Raw genomic sequence first — 22,909 nt, 5'->3', positions numbered from 1 at the left:
TGTTATTGCCTGGCAAGTCCACAAGCTGTTGATTAAGTCAAGCACTGTCAGTCAGAGAAAGACATCTTGGAATGTTCAATAAGGAAATACATTTTGTAGATTATAAAATTACGAGTGCGCTTGATTTTTGTCAGTTCGGCAAAACCAATAATCCAGCAAGTCTCTGGAATCAAGGGTGCTGGAAAATTGGTGGTGGACGTGCAATAGAAAAGATTTTAATTCCAAGTGCCACAACACACTTAAACTGGAGAAAACTTCAGTGGGTGAGATAAGCACAGTATGTGACAGTAGTTCTTAAAAAAAATAAATCAAATAACATTGTAAATTACAATACCATTTATAATGAATCACATTTTGATCCATTTGGGAGAGTGTATTTTAGAGATTTAATCATGAGCCATATATTGTATTATTTGTATCGCCCCTGGTATCATTTAGTTTCATTTGGTTGGCCATGGACACAAGATCTAGTGCCATGGAGTTTTGATTGATGGCATTGGGAAATTAACCCTACAATTTGTAATTAAAAGTAAACTTTTCATATGAATTTCAATGGAATTTTTATTTTAATATTAATTGTAAGACTATTAAATGTGCAAGTCTAACAGTGCAACTACATCATCCCCAATGTCCAATACAAATAATTGTGCTTTAATCCTCATAATTCTAATTGTATCTTTCTAATATCAAGAGAAGGAGCCTATTTTATAAAGAGGAAGCAGTTATTATCGCATTGAATGGCGGTGCTGGCTCGAAGGGCTGAATGGCCTACTCCTGCACCTATTGTCTATTATAAAATGAATTTGGTTCTTTTGCCTTGTGAAATGATGTGGGGTGTAATACTGTACATTTTGAACTTCTCAAATCTGTGGAATATATTTGTAGCTACTAAAAATATTGAATATAAATATAACTAGACAAAATCTACTTCTATTATTCAACGTATTATACTGAGTTAGTGTGAATAGATGTTTCTGTGCCTCCGAAAACACCCAGAATTAACAAAAGAAAGCTGCATTTATGGACAATGTTGAAATGGGTCCATCTCCACATTTAATGATATATAATTTTAACCTTCTGGAATAGTCTGGTGACAAACTATTATTTTTGGTTGCAGTAATGTGTCTAATGTTGAGAAATGTTTCTTGCTGTTGTTCACAATCTATCGGTATTTTTGTTTTAAAATAAGTATCAGTGTTACTTTCTGAATTTCAATCATGCACACCAAATGATTTTACTGTTTATTAGGAGAAAATGCTTCACAAAAGCCTTTTGGGAAAATGTATTTAAAGAAAACATGCATTTATTGTTCATGCTTTCAGGCAGCATTAGTTATGTGGTTCTCTAAATTAACAATGCAATGCTGTCTTATGTTGTTCAAATCTATCTAACAGAAGAGTTAGTATTAAGCTGTTTATAGTTGATGTCACTAAATTGTTACCAATGCACTGAATGTGAAACCTGTACTGAAAAATAAATTCCAGTTCATCATGGAAATAACTATATAAAACTAGCATGTGGTGTAAATGGGAATTTCAACGTTGATAAAAATAAGATCTTTTGTAGGCAATTTGCTTTTTAAAGCCTGATTTTTTTTCCTCCTTAGCAACCTTAATGTTCTAAATGATCAGAAAACAAATCATCGTTCAAGTCTCACCCGAACATTAGAACCCTCGTATTTAAAGAAAAATATAAAGAAATGAATAAAACAGAATGCTTAATGAGATTTGTTACACTTGCAAATCTTTAAACTAGTCATCTATTATCACCTCTCTTTCTCAAAATTCCGTTTTGTTTATGTCTTCCAAGACATAACCAAGCCAATTAACAGTTGCTGCATTGTTGCAAAAGTGACACCTGAAACTTATGGACACAACTTATATGACTTATTACTTTTCAATGCATAATATTATCTTGTCCCCTCGAAGAATCAGTTTCATTTTTGTAAACAATTTAAGTTTACTTCAAAAACCGAACTTACAAAAATTGTTACAGCCAATGTGAATTTGTCAGTCTGAACATCTCACTTCTCATAATTCTGCTATGCTTTGCGTTGTTGCCTTGCTGATTTTAGATTCCATGCCAGGGAGCATCAATTTTTGACGTGCTGAGGCTTCAATTTTCTGCACCAGTTCAACGTCCCAAGGGTGCGTAACAAAACTAATAACAGTACCCAAAGCCTTTCCCCCAACACGCCCCACTCTCCCAGCTCTGTGGATGTAATCACACAGAGTTGGTGGGAAGTCATAATTAATTACAATTTCCACCCTCTGAGTGTCTAAGCCCCGGGATGCAATGTCTGTGCAAAGTAGGACATCTACTAGACCCCGCTGAAAAGTATCAAAGATGCTGCTTCGCTTTTCAGCCTCCATATTCCCCTGAAGCCGGAAGTGTTTGATACGATGGTCTTCCAAGACATAACCAAGCCAATTAACAGTTGCAGCATTGTTGCAAAACACAAGAATTCCAACCTCGGGTCTTTTTGAAAGTTGCTTCAAGACTTGCAGGAAGTCAGACAATTTATCAGCCCGCTTCACCTTTGTAAATTTTTGTTTCACGTGTGGCATTAGGTAGTGAAGGCCCTTGCTCTTTATTGTGGTGATGCTGCCCAAATCTGTGACTTTGCTGAGGAGTTCTCCCACTCCACCTGGGAATGTTGCCCCCGTCACCACCAGCTGAGCTTTCCTTTCCACCCCATGGGTTTCAGAGACGTTGGAAGCTATTTGGGTATGGTTGAGAATGCCCTCCAGCAGCTCCACAAAGCTCGCATCAAACAGAGTGTCCGCCTCATCCAGTACCAGGTAGGTCAACTCATGTAGACTGATAAAGTCCCTTTTCAGTGCCTTCCATAGGATACCAGGTGTGGATATGAGGAGGTCAATCTGTCCTCGGGACAGGGTGAGTTTTACGTGGCCCAGGCCACGACCTCCACCGACCGTCTGCACATTCAGATTGAGGTTGGACGCCAGGGTCTGGGCCACTTGGCAGACCTGGTCGGCCAGCTCCCGCGATGGGACCAGCACCAGACCGTGCGGACCAGTCCATTCGGCATCAGTGGGCACGACAAGCCTCTCGGAGATCAAGGTATGCATCAACGGCAGCAGGTAGCTCAGGGTCTTGCCGCTGCCAGTCTCGGCAGCGCACAGGACGTTCTTCCTTCTCATGAGGGCCGCGATGGCCTGGCATTGGACCGTGGTGGGACGAGAGATGCCCATCTTGTCCAAGGCTTCCTGCAGCTCAGTGCACAGCCCCAGCGAACTGAAGCTCGGCGCCTTTCCCCTTTCCTCCTCCTCCTCCTGCTGCTGTCCAGGCGAGGCCGGGGGCTGAGTGCGGGTGTTGTTGATGGTGAAGTAATCTCCGGCTGCCTTCCTGTGCTTCCACCCCTGGGAGACCAGCGGCACCTGGTCGAACTTGCCGAAGATGCGGCCGGAGTGCTGGTTGAGTTGAGGCCGCTTGCCCACGATCAGTAGACGCCCGGGCTTGGCCAACCTCAGCCCCACCGCCGCCGCCGCCACCGCCGCCGCCTGGTTCCCCGTCCCGCGCTTCATCGGCCTCTGCGGGACGCGGATAACGGGCAGCTGGTCGTCGTCAACGGCGGAGGGGGACGGAGAGGGGGAGGAGGACACCCGGGAGGCTCCTCCGGCCGAGGAGACCATCATCCTCAGACTCTCCATCAGCTGACCCCAGCAGGGCCCCGCAGCCCGGCACCGCGGGTGAGGGGGGAACCTGCTGAGCGCCAACATGTCGGGCAGTGACGCTCTGGGGAAGGATCGAGCCCCTCACTCAGCAAAGAGCGCGCGGTCCTGGGTCGCCCCCCGGGAGGGGGAGTAGCGTGGCCTTAACCGCCACTGCGCGCGGGGAGGTCGAGGAGCGCGCGCTTAACTGCCGCTGCGCGCGCAGGGGGGGGGGGGGCGGCGGCTCGCGCTTAACCGCCACTGTGCGCGCGGGGGGGGGGGGGGGGTAGTGAGCGGGCGCGCGCGCTTGACTGCAACTGCCGGGTGGTGTGGGGGGGGTATGGCACGCGCTCAACCGTCAGTGCGCGCGGGGAGGGGGACGGCGCGCGCATAACCGACACTGTCACGGCCGGGTGGGCCGGCATCAGCAGCAGCAGCAGCAGCAGCAGCAGCGCCCAGACCTCAGACCTCCAGCGGAGCCCGAACCCGCGGCATCTGACGGAGCGCCCGCCCTCGGACCGCCAGCCAACGGTGCAGGCGGCGGAAGTGACCTGTGAGCGGAGGAAGTGCCGCGGCGAGCGCTGCTCAGGTGAGCGCTGCTTCCTCTCTCCCCCCCCTCTCTCTCCCTCCCCCCCTCTCTCTCCCTCCCCCCCTCTTCCACCCCCCTCTCTCTCCCTCCCTCCCTCCCCCCCTCTCCCCCCCCCCCTCTCCCCCCCTCTTCCACCCCCCTCTCTCTCTCCCCCCTCTCTCCCTCCCCCTCTCTCCTTCTCTCTCCCTCCCTCCCTCCCTCCCTCCCTCCCTCCCTCCCTCCCTCCCCCCCCTCCCCCCCCTCCCCCCCTCCCTCCCCCCCTCCCTCCCTCCCCCCCCTCCCTCCCTCCCCCCCCTCCCTCCCTCCCTCCCCTCCCTCCCTCCCCCCCTCCCTCCCCCCCCTCCCTCCCCTCCCTCCCCCCCCTCCCTCCCCCCCCTCCCTCCCCCCTCCCTCCCCCCTCCCTCCCCCCTCCCTCCCTCTCCCTCCCCCTCCCTCCCCCTCCCTCCCTCCCTTCCCCCCTCCCCCCTCCCTCCCTCCCTCCCTCCCCCCCTTCCCCCCTCCCCCCCTTCCCCCCTCCCTCCCTCCCTCCCCCCCTCCCTCCCCCCCTCCCCCCCTCCCCCCCTCCCTCCCCCCCTCCCCCCCTCCCCCCCCTCCCTCCCTCCCCCCCTCCTCCCTCCCTCCCCCCCTCCCCCCCCCTCCCTCCCTCCTCCCCCCCCCTCCCTCCCTCCTCCCCCCTCCCTCCCTCCCTCCCCCCCCCTCCCTCCCTCCCTCCCTCCCTCCCCCCCCCTCCCTCCCCCCCTCCCCCTCCCTCCCTCCCCCCTCCCCCTCCCTCCCTCCCTCCCCCTCCCTCCCCCCTCCCTCCCCCCCCCTCCCTCCCCCCTCCCCCCTCCCTCCCCCTCCCTCCCCCCCCCTCCCCCCCCCTCCCCCCTCCCTCCCCCTCCCTCCCCCTCCCTCCCCCTCCCTCCCCCTCCCTCCCCCCCCCTCCCTCCCTCCCCCCTCCCCCTCCCCCCCCCCCTCCCTCCCTCCCCCCCCCCCCCTCCCTCCCTCCCCCCCCCCCTCCCTCCCCCCTCCCTCCCCCCTCCCTCCCTCCCCCCTCCCTCCCCCCTCCCTCCCCCCTCCCTCCCCCCTCCCTCCCTCCCTCCCCCCTCCCTCCCTCCCCCTCTCTCCCTCCCCCCCTCTCCCTCCCCCCCTCTCTCCCTCCCCCCCTCCCCTCTCTCTCCCCCCCTTCGCCCTATCGAGTCCGCGCCGACCAGCAATCATCCTGTACACTAGCACTATCCCACACATTAGGGATAATTTATCATTTCACCAAAGCTAATTAGGCTACAAACCTGTACGCTTTTGGAGTGTGGGAGGAAACCGGAGTATCCGGACAAATCCCACGTGGTCACAGGGAGAACGTGCAAACTCCATACAGAGAATCTGTAGTCAGGATCGAATCTGGCTACCTGTAAGGTAGCAACTCTACAGTTGCATCACTGTACTGCCCCGCCCCTCCCTCCCTCCCTCCCTCCCTCCCTCCCTCCCTCCCTCCCTCCCTCCCTCCCTCCCTCCCTCCCTCCCTCCCTCCCTCCCTCCCTCCCTCCCTCCCTCCCTCCCTCCCTCCCTCCCTCCCTCCCTCCCTCCCTCCCTCCCTCCCTCCCTCCCTCCCTCCCTCCCTCCCTCCCTCCCTCCCTCCCTCCCTCCCTCCCTCCCTCCCTCCCCCCTCCCTCCCCCCTCCCTCCCCCCTCCCTCCCCCCTCCCTCCCCCCTCCCTCCCCCCTCCCTCCCTCCCCCCCTCCCTCCCTCCCTCCCTCCCCTCCCTCCCTCCCTCCCTCCCTCCCTCCCTCCCTCCCCCCTCCCTCCTCCCCCCTCCCTCCTCCCCCCTCCCTCCCTCCTCCCCCCCTCCCTCCCTCCTCCCCCCCTCCTCCCCCCCTCCTCCCCCCCTCCTCCCCCCCCTCCCCCCCCTCCCTCCCCTCCCTCCTCCCTCCCCCCCTCCCTCCCCCCCCTCCCCCCTCCCCCCTCCCCCTCCCCCCTCCCCCTCCCCCCCTCCCCCCTCCCCCCCTCCCCCCCTCCCCCCTCCCCCCCTCCCCCCTCCCCCTCCCCCCCCTCCCCCCCTCCCCCCTCCCCCCCTCCCCCCTCCCCCCCTCCCCCTCCCCCCTCCCCCCTCCCCCCTCCCCCCCTCCCCCTCCCTCCCTCCCTCCCTCCCCCTCCCTCCCTCCCTCCCCCTCCCTCCCTCCCTCCCCCCTCCCTCCCTCCCTCCCTCCCCCCTCCCTCCCTCCCTCCCTCCCCCCTCCCTCCCTCCCTCCCTCCCCCCTCCCTCCCTCCCTCCCTCCCCCCTCCCTCCCTCCCTCCCTCCCCCCTCCCTCCCTCCCTCCTCCCTCCCTCCCTCCCTCCTCCCTCCCTCCCTCCCTCCTCCCTCCCTCCCTCCCTCCTCCCTCCCTCCCTCCCTCCCTCCCTCCCTCCCTCCCTCCCTCCCTCCCTCCCTCCCTCCCTCCCTCCCTCCCTCCCCCCTCCCTCCCCCCTCCCTCCCCCCTCCCCCCTCCCTCCCCCCCCCCTCCCCCCCCCCTCCCTCCCCCCTCCCCCCCCCCCTCCCCCCCCCCTCCCTCCCCCCTCCCTCCCCCCTCCCTCCCCCCTCCCTCCTCCCCCCTCCCTCCCTCCCCCCTCCCCCCTCCCTCCCTCCCCCCCCTCCCTCCCTCCCCCCTCCCTCCCTCCCCCCTCCCTCCCTCCCCCCCCCCCCCTCCCTCCCTCCCCCCCTCTCTCCCTCCCCCCCTCCCCTCTCTCTCCCCCCCTTCGCCCTATCGAGTCCGCGCCGACCAGCAATCATCCTGTACACTAGCACTATCCCACACATTAGGGATAATTTATCATTTCACCAAAGCTAATTAGGCTACAAACCTGTACGCTTTTGGAGTGTGGGAGGAAACCGGAGTATCCGGACAAATCCCACGTGGTCACAGGGAGAACGTGCAAACTCCATACAGAGAATCTGTAGTCAGGATCGAATCTGGCTACCTGTAAGGTAGCAACTCTACAGTTGCATCACTGTACTGCCCCTAAGAGCGATTTTCTTTCACACAAGGTTTCATAGGAATGTTACTATTGCATTATAGCAGACAGCCTGTACTAATTATAGCACTCCGGCGAAGTTGAACATTATTGTCTTGGATGCTTAATATGTAGCAATTGGGCAATCAAAAGATCTGGTATTAGTGAATATAAATAATAGCAATTCTACAGTTAAAATAATGTGTGTCCTCCGAATCATCGCTGATCTATATTTTCTTCTCATCGCCATTCTCTTGCCTTCTCCCCATAACCCTTGACACACTAATCAAGAATCTGTCAATCTCCACCTTACAAATACCAATGACGGCTCCACAGCCATCTGTGGCCATGTATTCCGCAGATTTGCCACCCTCTGCCTAAATAAATTCCTCCTAGTCTCCGTTCTTAAGGTACGGCCTTTAATTCAGGAGAGGAATACAGGAATATGATTTCTCCTCTCTAACATTACCCTTTTGACACATTATCCTTCCTTTGACACATTAAAGCAGGTTTTCATTAGTGCTGGATATTTGCTGACTCTCAGTGGGGCATTCAGGAAAAAATATTTAACTTCTGCTCCTCTGTCCCGCCACCCCCACCCACCCCCCAAACCAGGTCTTTGGATGCGAAATGGTCAACCAAGTTATTGGCAGACTTTGTTACAGAAACAAGATGATTCTGGCCCCCATGGTGCGAGTGGGCACTTTACCAATGAGACTGCTGGCACTCGACTACGGAGCAGATATTGTCTACTGCGAGGTAATGAAAGGTTCCTGTATTGTACCCGGAGATGATGCTGTGCATTTGGCAATGTAACGTAGGGGTACTTTACAGCAGTACCATTTGCCAAATGAGCATAGTATAAATTCCCAGTAACAAATAGTTATAAGACCATCCGAAATAGGAGCAGAATTAGGCCATTCGGCTCATCGAGTCTGTTCCACTATTCAATCATGGCTGATCTACTTTTTTACCTTTGACGCCTTTACTAATATAGAAACATAAAAAATAGGTGCAGGAGGAGGCCGTTTGGCCCTTCGAGCCAGCACCTCTATTCATTGTGATCAAGGCTGATCATCTACAGTCAGTAACCTGTGCCTGCCTTTTCCCCATATCCCTTGATTCCACTAGCCCCGAGAGCTCTATCCAATTCACTTTTAAATTCATCCAGTGAATTGGCCTCCACTGCCTTCTGTGACAGAGAATTCCACAAACTCACAACTCTCTGGGTGAAAAAGTTTCTTCTCACCTCAGTTTTAAGGACCTATCAATCTGTTTTAAAAATAACCAATGACTTGGCCTGCACAATCATTTGTGGCAATTAATGCCACAGATTCACCACCCTCTTGCTTCTCATCTCCATTCTGAACGTACATCCTTTATTCTGAGGCTGTGCCCTCTGGTCCGAGACTCCCAAGCTGGTCATGCTTTCCCAATTGAATGCCCTATTTGTTATTGTAGCTGTGACAACAACCTTAGATGAGTAGTTTCAGGTCTGTGTCAAATGTTAAACTGATTGAAATGTCTGGGAATGTTCTCTGTCACAGATCTAATGTCACTTGTTCATGACTAAATGAATACTGAGAATGCTGGAAAAGCAAAGCAGGGGTTAGCCTCCATAGAGAAGCAGGGTTGTGACATTTGGCTATTGGGTCTACTTTTGGAACAGAAATACATCAGGGATTGCGGCATGTCTTTTTGTGGAGCTTGAGCCAACGTACAGTTTTGTCAGCGTTCTGTTTTCTAGTTTTAATATTTTTAATTGTCGTTGCTGAGGGGATTATCATTCATCTCTATTAAAATAGATGAAAGTCTCAGCACGAACGTTAGGGTCAGTGAGCTGGTCGAATTGAACCAAATTCTTCTGAATACTTCAATAACAAGCCTGTAAGAAAGCAAAATGTGATCGTAAATTCTATATTCAGCACAATAGTGCTGGATTTATGAAACTTTGACTGCAGGGATTTAAAAAGAAAGCTCTAATCTCCTTACCCTGGCATCAAATGTAAAACCTATACACTCGACAAGAAACAGTCTGCGACCTAGATGTGAAACTAATGTACAAAATTTGCTTTGTTTTACGATTTGGTGAATACTGAATTGTGCGCATTCAGATAACAAAATATAAGACATTGGCAGAAGACCCTTGCTATAATTCCAAATTCATGAGGTAACGAGAAGATTTTTACATTTCACAATGGGTGAGAGTGATGACTGGCAGTGCCCAGTGGCTCCTGTGTACATCGATCAATGATTAGTCTGTCATTGGTTGCACATGAGCATGGAATCAGTGGTGTCGACACACTCACTTTTACCACTCCAGGCTGTTCTTGCCGGCAGTCCTAGGATAACTTCCACTGGCATTAATGGGTTCTACATTAAACACTGAACTATCTGTTCCTGTCAGGTGCTGATTGACCAGTTATTTCCTTCTACTTATTGGTACTGTCATTGACTTAGTAAACCTGCTATTGCTCATATAGTTACTTCTTCCTCTTCAAGTCTTTTTCATTATTTTATGTTCTCTTACAGTTACTCATACTGTCTCCAATTCTCTCTGTCCTGCACACTCTTACTCCCCTCTACACTCCTCCCTTCGTTTAATCTCTCTTTAGACTTTAGAGAATCAGCATGGAAACAGGCCTTTTGGCCCATTGAGTACATGCTGACCAGTGATCACCCCATACACTAGCACTATCCTACACACTAGGGACAATTTACAGAAGCCAATTAACCTACAAACCTGTATGTCTTTGAAGTGTGAGAGGATACCGGAGCACACGGAGAAAACCCACGCGGTCGCAGGGAGAACGTATAAACTTCATACAGACAGCACCTGTAGTCAGGATCAAACCTGGGTCTCTGGCGCTGTAAGGCAACGTCTCTTCAGCTGCGCTACTGTGCTGCCCCTTATGGAACCATTCATTCAAGAAAGCAAAGCTTCTATCACCAGCCAATTCATAATGTAAGATAATCCTTTGGTTTCATTCACTTGGTGAAAAATAATGCGGAATCAACAATTACACTAAAACATTTGATTTTAGGGTATCTTAAAATACTTAAAATATTAAACCTTCTTAAATGTTTTCTCACTTCATTTACTATTTTTATTTCAGATTTACATCTTCCATTGTATTTGCATTCATTTTTTAAATGTTGCTTTCCTATATCCAAGAGAAAAATAATTTGATCAGTCAACCAACAGTTAATCCAGAAGGGCACAAAGTGCTGGAGCAACTCAGCGGTCAGGATATGGATAGGTGGCGTTTCAGGCCAGAAACATTCTTTCGGTCTGACCCACTGACTTACTGCAGTACTTAGTGTCCTTTTGTGTAAACCAGCATGTGCTGTTCCTTCATTCTCCAGCAGTTACTCCAATATATTTCTCCTGTTGTTTTTATTTTTAAACACAGTTTGATATCAAGCAAGATCCATAAAAGACTACAGATAACAATACACCTGTTCTCAACAGGTTTCAACCACTGCATTATATATTGTAAAAAAAAATGAAGCATTTCTTTTTGAAAGGTGATTAAAATTTGAAACAGTTTGATTACAAACCATGATGGATGCACAAAATGCAATTTAACACAAGTCAAGTAGAAAGGATCCCGGAGAGCTCAATGCCAAGGTTGAAAATGATTGTTTTCAGATACCCTGACCATGTTATTTTTAACCTCTTTAATCAAGTTGTGATAAATGTTTTGTAAAATAGTCAGGTTACACAGTGTGTAGAAGCCATTTGTGTTTATTCACTATCTTAGCATATTATATTATTTTATATCCTATTGTATTATTTTTTGTTGTGAGCTGAATATTAGGCTTACATATATGGGCATATATGTTACTGGGTGGAGCCAGGGGAGGAGCCAGAATTATGAGTATAATTGTGAAGTCACTGACGTAATGCTTCAGACATGAAGGAGCGACAGTAAGATATAAGTTCTTACCAAAAATTATACGACGGGAGATAGAATCTGTTTGTATTACTACTTCAATAAACGACTAACTAAACTGAAACATTGTGAAGATCTCTCTGTTGTTGTTTTGCGTAAAGAAAGTAGCCACTATACAGTGCCTTTGACATTGTCCTTTATTCGTTTGATTAATTAAATTGGCAGATGAATAATACTGTAACAAGGCTTGAATTTAATCTTTTTTTTCCCCTCTTTTAAATAGGAATTAATTGATTTAAAAATGATGCAGTGTAGGCGAGTTGTCAATGGTGAGTTGGCAAATCTTTTTCTTAATGTATCCGATCTTTCCTTCACTTTTCCGCTTGGAAATTAATATTGAGTTGTTTTTCATGTATTTAGCAATAAAAATTGGACATTGATTGATTGAAATATAAAACCTGGAACAGGCTCTTTGGCCCACTGAGTCCACACTGACCTTCGATCACAGTGATAATGAGATGCATCAGTTATCCAGTATAGATTGTGCAAAGAAGGGAAATATGTCCTGATGTGTGGTTGGGAAGACTTTATCAGAACGTTTCTAATCCAACAAGGCAGGAGGTCACAGTCTGATCCAGATCTTGAGGTCAAGTGGAGCTAGTGTCAGTGGGGGAACATTGGAACATTAAGGTAATTGTAATCAAGCAATCATAACGATTGGTTGTGCTATGGAGTCGGAACAAAGACCAATTTGAAATGGATCTGGCCTGGATGGTGGTGACTGGCAGATAAAACTGCAATTGAACATTTATTGGGCAGATATAAAGTGGATGTGGTTGAATAAATGTTCCCATTTATTTTTAAAACATTTTTCCACAGTAATAACAACAGTAAAATGTTTCATGGTATGCAATAATGTGGATACAGTATTGTTTCATTATGAAGTGTGCGGATGATTATTCAATGAAGTGAAAGATTAATACCAAATATATGAGGAAAGATGTAATATATGATCGAGTCACGACAGAAAATTGATGTTTCAGACTGATGGAGAAATCATCTTACAGCCAGTTTTCAGGAACAGATCCCTTGCAGAACCCTGGGACTGCCTGTATTGCAAGTCTAGGTCGCAACAGGAATATCGAGCACTGTACGATATGTATCTAAATACTCATTGAACTTGATTTGCAAAGCTATCAATTTGTCGTTTGCTGACTCTTCCACATACTGCTGTTCATAGTTACTTTCAGACTGTCACACATCCATATTTCTAAGCCAGTCTTCCCATTTATTTTCCTCAGATGCCCTGGACACAATAGATTATGTTGCAACTGACGACCGAGTTGTTTTTCGGACCTGTGAAAGAGAAAAGAATCATGTTGTTTTCCAAATGGTAAGAAAGAAACATCTGTGGAGAAACATAAGAACCACTGCTGGTTTCCAGTAGGTGATTCATTTGGATGTATGCAAGTGCTTTGGTTGAGTTATCTCTGGATCATTTGCCTTTTTATCACACAATTATCCAGAAGATGGAAATGGTGCCACTAAGAATATGATGGCATCATGGCCAACACCTGCATTTCACTGAATGCAACTGCTTTGTTTTTTTTTAAAGTAAAGGTCATTCATAGTTATATAAAAACTCTGATATCCCCAAAGCTTTCTTTGTGTCGTCTGCCCTGATCTGGCAATTCTTGTATTTTCTTTTCTGTTGCAGGGTACAGCGGATGCACAGAGAGCATTAACGGTCGCACAGCTTGTGTAAGTCTTTAAACTACCAGCAACAATCTCAATATTTGCTCAATGATCTTGCCCTGAGATGATTTAAAGAAAACAATTACATAATACATCGGGAGGGGGGAACTAAACTGTGAGGTTTGGAAAGTTTAGTGTAATAAATCAGAAATGTAACATGTAACATGAAGAGATAGAGGTAGTGAAGCGTTGAATACTGCTTTTAGTTATGATGTACTGTCTGTCCTGTTTTGTCATGAACCTAGTAATGAAGCAGTTAATTTTTTAAGCATTTCACTGACTTGGGAACAAAGTTAAACACGCCGCACAAACGGGGAAGTAGGCTCCCATACTTGTTGTTATTCACACCATTGTTGTAAATTTTTGTATCCTACAAAGCAAAAAATACATGAGTTTGAAGAAGGGTTATGACCCAAAACATCACTTGTTCCTTTTCTAAAAGAGATGCTGCCTGACCTGCTGTTACTCAGCGCTTTGAGTCTATCTTCAGTATAAACCAGCATTTGCAGTTCCTTCCTACGCAAAAAATAAAGTTCTTGAGAAATTCAGTGGGTCAGGCAGCATCTGTGGAGGCAAAGGGGTAGTCAACATTTCGAGTCGAAACCCTGCGACAGGATTGAGAGCATAGAGGGAAGATCACAATATATAGAGAGGTGAGAATGAGGGGTAAGCCAGGGGCTGGCGGGGTGAAAGGTGAGGCTAAAGGAAACTCTATTTCTGTCTTTTCAGACATTTCAGAATGTTCTGGAATGGCAAGCCTCATCTTGAAAACAGATGTGGTGGAGAAACCAAGAAAAAGACCTGATGTCCTTGCAAGTGAATGGGTGGGAAGAGGTGTAGTCAATGCAATGGTGAAGCCAGTGGGTTTATAATATATGCCTCTAGATAATTTGTCTTCTGAGATGGAGACAGATCCAGCAAAATATGTCAGAAATGGTCCAAATGAATTTGAGCATGGTATGGAACTTTGTGGCGAAAGTGATAAAATGGACAAATTCTGCACGAATGCTGGATGCATCACCAATGCTGTCGTCGATGTAACTGAGAAAGAGTTGGGGAGTGTTGGCAATTGTGTGTGTGACTTGTACCTTGAATCTGGCTTTGATGTGGGGCCCAGTCACCCTCTTACAGCACAGTTCAGGGCAGCTCACAGAAAAAAAATCTCAAAGAGCAGTAGTAAGTTTCACGGGTTATTCAAGGTCCTAACAATACATTCTGAGAAACACTGGAAAAAACCAAGTGTTTCTCTGATTCACAGCATTTATAGCCTTTTTATACTCTGACACAATGGTTATGTAAAGATTTTATATATTTGAAATAATTAATTGGTGATCAATCTTCATCTTTTTGATCTCTCTCAATTAGAAAACCATGCTCCCATATGTCTTGAAAAAGTGACTTTTCTTTTCTAACGATCAGTTTTATTGCCCTCAGCCTGGTATATAATCTCTTATGTTTATCTTTGCTCCAGGTAGCTCTGGCTTGTAATCTAAACACCTAAATCTATTTATTGCCTCTCCTAACATGATCCTTAAATTACTTCACTTTGATGGCCTTTTCTATCATGTTTGTCAGGGTTTCATGGGTTATGGGGAGAAGGCAGGAGAATGGGGTGAGGAGGGAGAGATAGATCAGCCATGATTGAATGGTGGAGGCCGAATGTCCTAATTCTGCTCCTATCACTTATGACCTTATGTTTCGCCAGTATGTAAGCTCCTAGGTTCAACATATTACTACTACAATTTTCCAATAATTTTCCCATTGCTCATCATTTCCAAAAGATCAGGGAGTTTGTATCCTACAACTCATCTGAGGAACATCCTGGAAGATTAGGTTACATGTCATGGAAGTTCTCAACATTTCCAACTAAAGCTTTATCAAAGATTATGAAAATACATATTTCAATATTATATACCCTGGGAAAAAAAAGCTTAATTCTAAAACAAGATGTCCTTTTCCCAATAGAGAAGAACTGCAGGGCTTGTACCAAGAGTCCTGTGTTTAGTGTGCATTTATGTATCTCACTTGTGTTGCACGTGTAATCATTGCAGATCATGTGAAACATTGTTGACTATCGCAAGTATATAAAATATAATTGTCAAGAATGTAAAAATAATGAAACTAGAAAATTTGTCAGAGAGTAATTTTCATAGATATTCATTTATTAACTGTATTTTTAACTGTCCATACAGGGAAAATGATGTAGCTGGTATTGATGTAAATATGGGCTGTCCTAAAGAATATTCGACCAAGGTAAGATAGCCTTTTGTTTTCACCCATCATAACTGATATTTCCTTTGATTAAAAAACTTACACTTATACAATATCTATGTTTGCACCCATAATACTGAAACCAAATCTTCATTCCAAGTTGATCAAGTATTGCTTTTCTTCATTGTGCACCATTTTGCAGTGGTAACGAAGGCAGTAGCATTGAGGAGGGGACAAACTGCACCTACTTCACAGCTAATTACCGAGCATCCACTGGAATCTTTTTGGATCTTTCCCTGGTTATTTTCACAGATAGGTCACACGCATGTTAGTTGGGTCATATCCATAATTTCTTGAGCTGGCGGGACCTTCAATGCAAGGTGATTAACTAATAAAGTTCAACGTACACCAAATAAAATGTCAAACCATTTTTTTAAAATCCTGGCCAATCAAATAACCTGTAAAACTGCTGTGCCATATCCATTTTACCGAGTTGCTGCCAATAAAGTTATTTTTGGCGGTGCTTGATAAGAGACGTTATTAAAGGCAGTAGCGGTGTTGGGTGCAGAATACGGCTAGACGAATGGATTCTGTGAAGGCTGTTTATTAACAGCTGCTCTCCTTGCAAGCCATGAGACAGGCAAAGGACTGATCTCTGCCCCTCCGAGAAACCCCGTAGCCTAGGGCCATTCCCCAGACCTGTCCTTAGTGCCGAGGGGTTTGACCCAGGGAGTGGCCTAATCCCCAGAGACTGCCACAAGACACTAAATCTTTCAGTAGCTGTTTAGCTTAAGGTGCAACATAATGCATTTTCCATTTGTTTCAATAGCACTCCAAATTTCTCAATGATTGCACCTGATTATTTACTCTCTATTAAGAGAATTTAGAGTTGAGAGAATTTAATTGTCATATATACTGACAGCAGAACAACAAAATTCTTGTTACAGTTAACCGGGGAATCCTATGCTTTGCCAATAACATTATACAATTCTCAAACTGAATGTCCCCAACTAATTTTTCTTATTTTACTTTATATTAATGCAGGGTGGCATGGGAGTAGCACTGTTAACCAACCCTGACAAAATTGAGGCGGTAAGTCGTTACGAAGACCCATCCTAATATTGTTGGCTTTTGTTCCAAAAACAAATACAGAATTGATGTAATAAATGCTAATCTAGTTAAATGAGGGTATTTATGCCTTGAAATTAGACTGTGTTGCCCATGCTCTTGTGCAGGAAATGATACATTGCCAGGGAAATGTGAAAGCTAAAGGAGAGTCAGGACTTGGTGGTGTATGAAGTCTGCATCTCTTGTAATGCTGCGATGATAGGCCAAAATATACACAATGGCATTTCAGTTGGGCATGCATGCCTGTGAATGGGAAGTGTGGTTCAGAAACAAGCAGACCTCCACAATGCTGTTCAATCCTGGTTTAGTGTTAATGAAAAGATGTCCAAAAATAAAATATTGGAGATTTTGTAAATCTTAAATTAAAAAAAATATGCTGGCAATATGCAGCATCTTTGGAGAGGGATAGTTATTTAACTTTTCAGGGTGATGACCTTTGATTACCATTCATCAACTTAAGACAAAAAGTGCTGGAGTAACTCAGCGGCTCAAACAACATGCCGAGTTACTCCTTCACTTTGTGTATTTTTTGTAAACCAGAATCTGCAGCTCCTTGTATCCACATACATCAACTTTTATGGTGAACACTGACAGTTTAGATGGGGTAACTCAGTTGGCATGGACGAGTTGGGTCGAAGGGCCAGTTTCTATGCTATATGACTTGATGGCATGTTTTAAAAAATACCTTAAAGGAGGAAGATCGGTGATGAGACAAAGATTTGGAGAGGGAACCTTTAGGAAGATGATTGTATAGTTATCCAGTAGCAAAATGATTAAAATCAGAAATGTTCAAGATTCCAGAATTAGAAGATCACAGGTAGCTTGCAGAAACACAGAGCAGTGAAAGAAATTGCATGGCATAACCTGCCTCACCAGCTGAGGAAACACAGAGTTTATTATTTTGTTTCAATTTTGTCCTTTAAAGCAGTAAATGAATATAAATGCTGTCTCAATGTAATGTTTGCAGTATTCCTGTAAGCTATTTTTTTTCTGCTAAAGCTGACTGCGATTACCATGTTGTCTTTTGAAGATGCTGCTGGCATTGAGAAGAATATTTTTCTTCTTAAAATGTTCTTGAACCAGACATTTCATTAGTTGTGCTTCCATGATTAATCAAAAGGTTCTGTGATGACTCTTATTTTAATGAACCTCAAAGCTTCAATGGAATTGCAGTAAAATTGCTCAGAAAATTAGTGTTTGATTCTGTACATTACATGGACTAATGGATAAAAAATGTCAATGAACTTGTTTGGCTTGGATCGTAATGAGGAAGATGATCAGTTATAATGAGAGGAATCTTGTGTGGTGATGTTGATCACCTATGGCTTTGCTGAAAAAGCTAAATAAATTGTGTTATTTACACTGACATTCCAATGTTCCACTTCTCGAGGAGTTACCCTTCGAATAAATCATGTCTCTTCTCTCAGCCCCCCCCCCCCAATCTAATTATAACTGGTTGGTTGGATTTCAACTGTGATTTCCACTGTTAGCATGCTAAACTTGAACAATTTCAGAAATCAGTAAATTAGAAAGATATGGGTGCAGGGCTCATTCCAGAAACTTGAACACAAACCTTGCAATTACTTTAGAAATACAGCATGGAAACAGGCCCTTTGGTCCACTGAGTTCATGGTGACCATCGATCACCCATTCACACTAGTTCAATGTTATCCCATTTTCTCATCCATTCCCTGCACACCAGGGGCAATTTAGAGAGGCCAATTAACCTGCAATCCTGCACTTCTTTGGGCTGTGGGAAGAAACAGGAGCACTCGGAGGAAACCCACACAGTCAGGGATCACGTGCAAACTCTGCACAGATAGTGCCCAGGGTCTAAATTGAACCCAGGTCTTTGGCCCTGTGAGGTAGCAGCTCGGTGCCGTCTATTGTTAAATTCATTGCATATTGATAGAATATGCAGCAGAGCAACTGACCATTCATTTTGATCAGTCTATCCCACTGCTCATGCTTCACTGAAGCGCCACTTCTCCGTCCAACCGTGGACTCAATGACCACCCGTGTCATTCAAGCAACTCCTTCCTGTCTTATATCCCTTTTGTTTTCCTCCCTTGTCTCCACTTCCTCTGAAACTTAAAACTTGTAAGTTTTGACAAAAGGTAAGTTACCTAAAACTTAACTCTGCTTCTGTCGCCACAGTTGCTACCTGACCTGCTGGGCTTTTCCAGCATTTTCCTTTTGATTAGCCTGAAGGTTTGTTTGACATACCAAAAATCCAACTCAATAACTGTGAACAACTCTCCCACCACAGCTCACAGACAATGCCAATCTCCATTTGTAGCAATCGAAAAGGCTTGTTCTATATTTAGTACGTCAAAAGCATCAGGGATTAAGCACACCTTTACATTTCCTACTGTTACACACAGGATCACTCGAGGATTTGGAGGGTCTACTCAAGAATTAAAGCATTTTACCAGAAATCACTGCAAGTAATCTATTTCCAGTTTATTTCCATGTGCAGTACAGTAATTTGTTGGTTCTACACCATTAATGAGCCATATGGAATGGTAATTAGTGGCTGGATTCCTTTATCACTGTATACATCTGAGGTAACTCACTCTCTACAGAGCCTCTGTGATTTGTGTGAATAGGGAAATTGTCTATGCATCTCTAACCCATCAGATGGAGGGACTGAGGACTGAACAGCACTGAGTTGATTCACAAAGGGACACAAAGTGCTGGAGTAAACTCAGCAAGTCAGGCAGCATCTCTGGTGAATATGGATAGGTGACGTTTTGGATCGGGACCCTTCGACAGTCTTGTGTATCATTGAATTGTACAGAATAAATGGAGGGAAAGAAAATATGGATTAAGAGCAAGGAAAAATAGAATAACTTGAAGCTAGCATTTGTTAAGAGTCAAGAAGGTTGTAATTGGGGCAAGCACTGGGAGCGGAACAATTAATTTTTTGCTGCAGCCTTGCAAGCACATTAACACAACAGCACAACAAATAAGTATACAATAAGCAATAACATAATAAATTATCAGTAATACTAGATAATCAGACCATACTAGTTCGAGCCAAAGTACATGGTGCAACCAATACTAAGTCCATAGTAGTTCATTGTTGACGTAGGGTTGTGCAGCATGGTTCAGAACCTATTTGTTGAGACGAAGAAGCTGCTCTTGAACCTGGAAGTCATGGTTTTCAGGCTCCTATACCTTCCTCCTGATGGCAGCAGCAAGATGAGAGCGTGGCAAGGGTGGTTTAATGATAGCTGCCTTCTTGAGGCAGCGCTTTCTCTAGATCTCTTCGATGGTGGGGAGGTCAATACCCGTGATGGACCGGCAGTGTCCTCCACTTTCTGCAGCTTCCTTTGTCCCTAGGCATTCAAATCACTGAAAACCAAGCCATAATGCAACCACTCAATATGCTCTCTACTGCACACCTGTAGGAGTTCGATGGAGCATTTGGCCACATGCCGAATATGTGATTGTTAAATTTGAGGACCAAAGAAGTTTTCTGCCAGTCGTTAACACTTTTGTGTTTAAATACCTACACATCTTTGCATGAATTTGCTGTGCAATTTGTTCTTGAATAACAATGAACACAATTAGCTTTTTTGCTAATACTGTGTTTTTATTTGCATGTAAGAAACAATTAGCTACCTTTGTCCATGGGAAGTTATTTTTTGGGATTCAGGATTAAAACCTACACAAGCTGAGTGATACGTGATCAATTCTCTCATTCGCTCCTGTACTTGGAGCAGCAATGAATCGGCCTTCTTCCTCATCAAAGACTCTCAATGAAAACAAAGATTTCCTTTTTAAAGCAACCGGTAACTGCTGAAATGTCAAATACTGAATCATGGAATATTTTTTGACTAGTTTTGCAAGACATTTAAACTTAAGGGAATAATACCCAGATAGAACTATCTTTGGATAAAGTAAACAAACTGACAGATGTTTTGAGACAACTGGCTTCTGTCCGAGTTATGATGCTGGCACACTTTGTCCAATCATTTCCTAAGCATTGCTGTTTTCTTGCATGTCAAGGTTACACACTGACTTCCCCTTTATCCTTAATTAATAACTGAAACTCTCAGAAGGTCAGCAAGATTTAAGTTAGTTCTGCAACTTGGACTACCGTCTGAACTGGCCTGGAGTATATCTTTATGATCTTCTATTTTCACCAGATCATTATACTTAACCGACAAACCGGAAAACATAAATGGTTTAGCTCAAATCACACTTGGAGGCATCAAGAAGATGGCTGCACCACTTGCTGCACACCACATGAAGCACCTGCATTATTAAAAAGCAATAGTAAATGTTAATTAGTGGCTGGGTTTGTGTAATCAATGCACAAATCCAAGCTTGCACATCAGGACTGACATCAATAGGTCACAAAATACATATTTTAACCGCCTTATCGTTATTTTGAGCAAAACTGTCATATTCTTCATGTGTATGAATTTTGAGTTAATTGCACTCAGTTTGACATTTGGCAGAAGAACCACATTTGAGTATGAGACAAGGCTATTTATGGATATATAGTAGGAGTTTTCGCATTGGTTGTCTTTAACTAGAGCTCGAGTAACATTTAATCTTTTCTAGCATTCTTCGTAATCAAAAGACAATTCCCTTGTACACTCTGAAATTTCCTCTCTGTTACACGCCTGCTTGTTATCAATTGTATGGTAGTGGCGGCGCTGCGCAAGCAGCTGTGGCTCACCTGCAGTCCGTTTGTCTTTTGTGTTTTTTGTTGTTTTTTTGTCTTAATTGTAGTGTTTAGAGGTGATGTGTTTTTTGTGGTTGTGTGCTATGTGTGGGGGGGGCTGTAAAATTGTCTCTTCCGAACGGAGACCCGACCTTTTTTCTGGTCATCGGCCAAACACCTGGAGCTGGCGACCTCCTGCTGGGACCACCTGGGGCTCTGGTTCGCAGAGGCCGCGGACCAGACTTACCGTCTACGGAGCTGGCTGCCTTCGGAGGCTGTGGTGGTGCTGCGAGTGCGGCTGCGACTCGCCTTCGGAGGCTTCGGCGCGGGCCGCGTGGATATCGGAAGCTCACAGGTCCCTGGGTGGGGGCTGACATCGGGAGCTCCGGCAGCGGCAGCGTCTTCGCCCGCACCAAATCGCGGGGCTTGGGTCGGCCCGCTGCGAACCTTTCACCGTCCAGCGCGGCCTGAAATAGGCCGCAGGATTTTCTCCGCCCGGCGGGGGCTTCAGTGTCGGGAGTCCTGACTGCCGCGACGTGGCAACTTCAACAGCCTGACCGCGGGAGAAGACGGCAGGGGAAGAGAAAAGACATTCTGGCCTTCCATCACAGAGAGGAGGTGACTGGAGGAGACTCACTGCGATGGATGTTTTTGTTTTGTGTTGGTTTGTGATTGTGTGTGTTATTGCTTATTTTTATTGCTCTTATTGTTGGACTGTGGGTAACGGAATTTCGTCCAAAAGACTTGTTTGTTTGGCTATTCTGGCTATTCTGATTCTATTCATTAATTTTTAAACAATAAAATGTTGATTTCCTCTTAATTTACATTTACTTGGGGACAGTTACTATATTTTGTGTGTTAATTTCCCCCAAGAAAAAAATATTTGGAGCTGTTCCGCATTATCCAAAGCTTATTCAGAATTCTATACCTACAAGACTTTTTTTCTAGATTTCACCAGTTTAATTTTCACTTTAAATTACAGATATATTCATGTATAAAATCATGGTGAATAGATAGGTGAATGCACAGCCTTTTACCCAGAGAAGGGGAATCAAAAACTAGAGGGCTTCGATTTAAGGTGAGAGGGGAAAGATTTAATAGGAACCTGAGGAGCATCTTTTTCCACACAGAGGGTGGTGGGTATATGAAACGAGCTGCCGGAAGAGGTAGTTGAGACAACATTTAGAACAACTTTTAAGAGACATTTGGACAGGTACATGGGTAGTAAACGTTTAGAACTTTCGAGAGATATGTATGGGCCTAATGGGCAGGTGAGAGCAGTGTATTTGGGGCCTCTTGGTTGGCATGGACATTTTGTGTTGTATGACACTATGGCTATCTAGCTTTGCTTTGTTTTGCACTGCACACTTATATATTGAAATTATTAGAATACATGCTCTCTTTGCCTCTGCCTATGAAGCTCAGGAGTTTGGAAAATGTTTCTTGTAGTATTTTCTGACGCTTTTCAGCAAAATATGATATTTTATCTTCAATAAAAATACAGTTTTATTCTGATTGACTCAACATTGCACAGACCTCTGAGGGCCAACCCTGAAAGACGCTGTTCATGTTAAACATTGTGAAGATTCTGCAACTATAAATTGTTAGAATTGTTGAATTAACAGAGTAGTGGATATTGTCTGAAAAGACAGCCAGAAGCTGTACATTGATTTTCTCCTTGTAAAAGTATTGTTCTCTGTTGACTTAACTTGTAGTTAACAGGGATCAATGCTTGTTTTCTGTTTTTACTTACAACAAGTAGGATTGTATTTTATTAAATTAAGGATTTATTGTTTTTGGATCACCTTTTACTATGTCTCTTTTATCTTTGTGCACATTTTATCTTTCTAGTTCCTTGACGTACATGCTATTGGTAATCCATGCCTCGGGAGCATATAGGAGGGCAGAGATCATACATATCAGTGGGCTTCAGTAATGATGTAAAGGAGAACATAACTTGTCAGGGTTGTATAATTTGGATGCTCCTTCAATTCACTGAGCCATCACAAGGG

General features: G+C 45.6%; 2 protein-coding genes across 6 annotated transcripts in view; one reads left to right on the top strand and one right to left on the bottom strand.

Annotated features, from left to right (window-relative positions):
- Positions 1-381: 381 nt before the first annotated feature.
- ddx28 (DEAD (Asp-Glu-Ala-Asp) box polypeptide 28) lies at positions 382-3,926 on the bottom strand. Its single transcript, XM_078400365.1, has one exon. It carries the CDS (start codon positions 3,741-3,743, stop codon positions 2,031-2,033), a length of 1,713 nt encoding a protein of 570 aa, XP_078256491.1. The 5' UTR covers positions 3,744-3,926; the 3' UTR covers positions 382-2,030.
- Positions 3,927-4,087: 161 nt separating this feature from the next.
- The window catches only part of dus2 (dihydrouridine synthase 2), a 62,968-nt gene continuing 44,146 nt past the window's right edge, over positions 4,088-22,909 (top strand). For 2 of the 5 annotated variants that reach the window (XR_013547362.1, XM_078400369.1), the window contains exons 1-7: positions 4,088-4,263; positions 7,845-7,988; positions 11,409-11,454; positions 12,427-12,518; positions 12,843-12,886; positions 15,073-15,133; positions 16,136-16,183. Coding sequence is in view for 4 of the 5 variants with exons in the window: in XM_078400369.1 (XP_078256495.1) it covers positions 7,860-7,988; positions 11,409-11,454; positions 12,427-12,518; positions 12,843-12,886; positions 15,073-15,133; positions 16,136-16,183 (420 nt within the window). In the remaining variant the exon portion in view is untranslated. Of the gene's footprint in view, positions 4,264-6,988; positions 7,204-7,844; positions 7,989-11,408; positions 11,455-12,426; positions 12,519-12,842; positions 12,887-15,072; positions 15,134-16,135; positions 16,184-22,909 lie in introns of those variants that run through there. The other 3 variants (XM_078400366.1, XM_078400367.1, XM_078400368.1) reach the window with 3 other exon arrangements.

Source organism: Rhinoraja longicauda, chromosome 6, assembly GCF_053455715.1.
Source record: "Rhinoraja longicauda isolate Sanriku21f chromosome 6, sRhiLon1.1, whole genome shotgun sequence".
NCBI lineage: Eukaryota > Metazoa > Chordata > Chondrichthyes > Rajiformes > Arhynchobatidae > Rhinoraja > Rhinoraja longicauda.
The sequence above is the reverse complement of the archived record's forward strand: the minus strand, read 5'-3'. Positions and strand labels throughout refer to the sequence as shown.